Raw genomic sequence first — 3,876 nt, forward strand, 5'->3', positions numbered from 1 at the left:
TCCATTACGAAGAAAGTGATAAGGAAAGCATGGGGACCAATCTTCATAGGAAAATTCACCTCACCGATTACAGTTCTTCTAGTCCCATCAAATGCTCTTACTATAAGCTCACTCGGCTTCATTACGAGTCCCTCAACAGTTAGTTTAGCAAAGGAGCTCTTAGGCATCACATTGAGGGAAGACCCGGTGTCTACCAAAACTCATGATAGGACTGTGTCCACGCACTCAATAGAAATTTGGAGGGCCTTGTTATGATTCCTCCCCTCGGTGGGAAGCTCTTCATCACTGAAACCCAAGCTTAAGCTAGTAGCGATATTGTTAACTACTCCTTCAAACTGACAAACAGATATCTCTTGCGGTACGTGAGTTGTCCTCAGAAATTTTACCAAAGCATCTCTATGGGCCTCCGAGCATATTAATAAAGACAACATTGAGATCTTCGAGGGTGTCTGGTTAAGCTGATCAACTACTCGATAATCGCTTTTCTTGATAATGCGTAAGAACTCGTCTACTTCATTCGAAGGTGCGGGGTCTTGTCTTTTCTAAGCACCATCAATTCGTTTGCCTTTGTCTGAAGTTGAAGGATTGATAGTTCCAATTGGAGTGGGTGTCGGTGCAAATATCCTTCCACTTCTCGTGATTCCGCTAGTGTCGGTGATATTGATCATTGGATCACTAGACTTTAACGGTTCTTCTTGAATCTTCTGACCATGAATGTAGACTGAGGTGTCATATATCCATGGGACTGCCTTGGTGTTAACATATGGGAATGGTGTGGGAACTGTTATTATGATTGGAGTAACTGGATTTTTCGACAGAGTTAACTGAGAGAAGTCATATGGAATTTGCAGAGGAGGGACTTCGTCGTATGGTATCTCGAGGGTAGACACATCTTCCTTTGTGGACGGGAAGTCTACCACCAAGATCCCTTGGTCCATTAATTGTTGTATGAAAGACTTCAACGTTCTACATTGTTGTGGGTTAATCAGACAGTGTTCACAGTCATTACTATAGATGGGAAAGGCATTATCCTTCATTAAAGCATTCTTGATCTCGATGAGTGGTGTTTTTAACTCGTCCACACAGGATATCAACCTCCTTCCATTGTCAGCTTCCATCATATTCACTGATGCATTGTTGTAAGGGGGCATCGGGTTATTATTTACATTCGGCCTCTTGGGAGCGAACGTGATTGCCTTAGAATCAATAAGATCTTGAACCTTGTACTTTAATGCTTTACAATTCTCGATCGAATGCCCAGGAGCGCCAGAATGAAATTCACAGCGGGCATTTGCATCATAACCGGGAGGAAGAACCGCTGGTGGGGGTCCTAACTCCCTTAGTTGTACAAGTGATCCCCTCAATAAATATGGTAGAATATGGCTATAAGGCATGAGAACTGTGTCAAATCTTCTCTCGGGCCTTCGCATCCTTTGTTGTTGTTGATATTGTGGTTGCTGACGTTGTGATTGATGTTGATACCGTTGTTGTTGTTGAGTTTGAACAGGAATTGCAAATGGTTGTTGTTGACTTGGTTGGATGGGAGCTATGGAGGCTACTTGTGGATAAGTGAGATTTCTTGTTCGAATGATGGAGGCGGAATTGGTCTCACCTTCTCGTTTTTTACCGTAGGGAACAAAAGGTTTCTTCGATGCACTACAAGTATTGGCAGAGTTCTGGATCTTTCCCATTTTAATCATATTTTCTATCCTTTCACCGGCTAAGACCAGGTCGGAAAAGCCCGAAGAGGTGCTCCCTACCATTCTATCAAGGTATGGACCTTGCAGGTTTCCCATAAACATGTCTACCAGTTCTCTTTCTAGCAATGGGGGTTGTACCCTAGCAGCTAATTCCCTCCACCGTTGGGCATACTCTTTGAAGGACTCCTTAGACTTCTGAGTCAGATTTTGCAACTGCGTGCGATTAGGTGCCATATTAGTGTTGTATTGATAGTGCTTGAGGAATGCCTCAGCCATTTCCCTCCATGTGTGAATATGGTTGCCCTCAAGTTGCATGTACCAATCCAAAGATGCCCCACTGAGGGAATCCTGGAAAAAATGCATTAAAAGTTTATCATCGCTGGAATAGGCAGCCATCTTTCGGCAGTATGCCCTAATGTGCGTCCTAGGGTCGCTATTTCCCTTATATTTTTCAAAGTCCGGAACTTTGAACTTGGCCGGAATGATGACCCCAGCTACCAAGCACATTTCTGCCGCATCAAGGCCCAAAACATCAGTGCTCCCCATTTCCTTGAGCTTTTCGTCGATAGCCTTCACCTTTCTCTAAGTGATCTACTCTAAGACACTGCCCCTAGAGTCATGGACTTTCTTGACTGTCAGCCGCTTATGTCAATTTACTTGCCAGGCGACTGCTCCATCAAAGTCATCTACTCTAAGTGAGATCTTCATATTGACCCTTACGAGGAAGGCACCTCGGTGGCCTTTACTACGTGACCATCGGTCTAGGCTAGCCATAATTTTAAAGGTTCTAAAAAGGGTCTTAGGGTCATTGACTCTAGTAAAAGAAAAGATGCTTATGCCGAAAGCACGATGGACATCAATCCCCTTAAGAGAATCTACCACTAAGTGAGGTTCTCGTACGACCCTAACGAGGAAGGCACCTCGCGGATCAATACTACTCAACCTCTCATATCTCAAGCAAAACTCTCAGACTCGGGTGGGGAGTCCTTCACACAAGGTTTTTTCCTTTGCAATCATTATTGCTTCCAAAAATTCTTCGTCACAGAACCAAAGTTTCGAACCAACAGGCAAACAAAGAAAATATGTACAGGTTAGCAATAAAAGCAGTATATACCGAAAAAAAAGATAATAGATAAATCTCTACGTATGTAAAAGAGAAACAACGCAAACTAGGCTAGACTTGCTTAGGGAATTTTGGTGTCCCCAGCAGAGTCGCCAGCTGTCGCTACCGGAATTTCACGATAACGAAACCGGGACTAAAGAGATGCCAAAGAGAGGCAAAGTCAGAAGAGTCGCCACCGAATTTTATTTAGTTTACCTCTATCAGAGAGGAGACGGGAAATAATCGATAAAACCCTCGGAAAGGAGACGCGCACGGGAAGCGCTAAAAGAGAATAAGGAATCAGTCTCGCAATCGAGATTTGAGTTCGGAAGTCGGTTACGTAAGGGGAAGGTATTAGCACCCCTTACGTCCATGGTACTCCATGGGAACCATTTGGGTTGTTTTACATACATGGGATTTATCTATCATTGTTTTATTTTCAAAAGAATGTGTGAAAGGGGGGGGGGATGTTTTTGTTATTATAGTGCTCGCCAAGGATTGAGCCCCTTGTGCCTACGTATCACTCATTCGGGGATGAGGAATCAGAGCTCCGTAGTTCAGAGTAGAAAATGTTTCTGTGTTGGTTGATTTTACCTTTGAAAAAAGGGTTTTTGGGATGATGCCCTAAGGCACAAAAATGAGTTTGATGAGTTGTATTATTTTTACCTTGAATAAGGGTTTTATGAAATGAGTGTTTGTGATTATATTGTACTAAAGCCTATGGGCGGAGGTGATTATTCTAGACAACAAGCCAAGCGTCTTGCGTCCAAAATAATCAGAGTAAGGGTAGGAATGCTCCATTCTTACTCATTCTCCACCACTTAAGGCTCGTGGCGCACAATAATAGTCGTAATTATTAAATATTTTTGAATTTGGTTATGAAAATGCCGCTTGACGTTGAATCAAGGGTTTGTTTTATTTGATTATGAAATTTGGCTTATGCGACATGAATGCAAAGTAACCAACAAGAAATTAAAGGGGTCTCATTGTAAGGTAGCCCAAGAGAAAGCCTTTTGTGTGCGAAAGTGACCTAAGCTAAACAAAGGATAATGGTCTTACAAACATGTCCCCCTA

General features: G+C 42.8%; 1 protein-coding gene across 1 annotated transcript; it reads right to left on the bottom strand.

Moving 5' to 3' along the window:
• Positions 1-542: 542 nt before the first annotated feature.
• On the bottom strand, positions 543-1,976 carry LOC127106802 (uncharacterized). The gene has a single exon (XM_051044102.1). The coding sequence runs from the start codon at positions 1,974-1,976 to the stop codon at positions 543-545; it is 1,434 nt and encodes a 477-aa protein (XP_050900059.1).
• Positions 1,977-3,876: the final 1,900 nt, after the last annotated feature.

Source organism: Lathyrus oleraceus, chromosome 1, assembly GCF_024323335.1.
Source record: "Lathyrus oleraceus cultivar Zhongwan6 chromosome 1, CAAS_Psat_ZW6_1.0, whole genome shotgun sequence".
Taxonomy (NCBI): domain Eukaryota; kingdom Viridiplantae; phylum Streptophyta; class Magnoliopsida; order Fabales; family Fabaceae; genus Lathyrus; species Lathyrus oleraceus.

What these genes read in the sequence shown, in the direction of transcription:
- LOC127106802 (XM_051044102.1), bottom strand. Translation starts at nt 1,976, where the DNA reads ATGGCTGAGGCATTCCTCAAGCACTATCAATACAACACTAATATGGCA.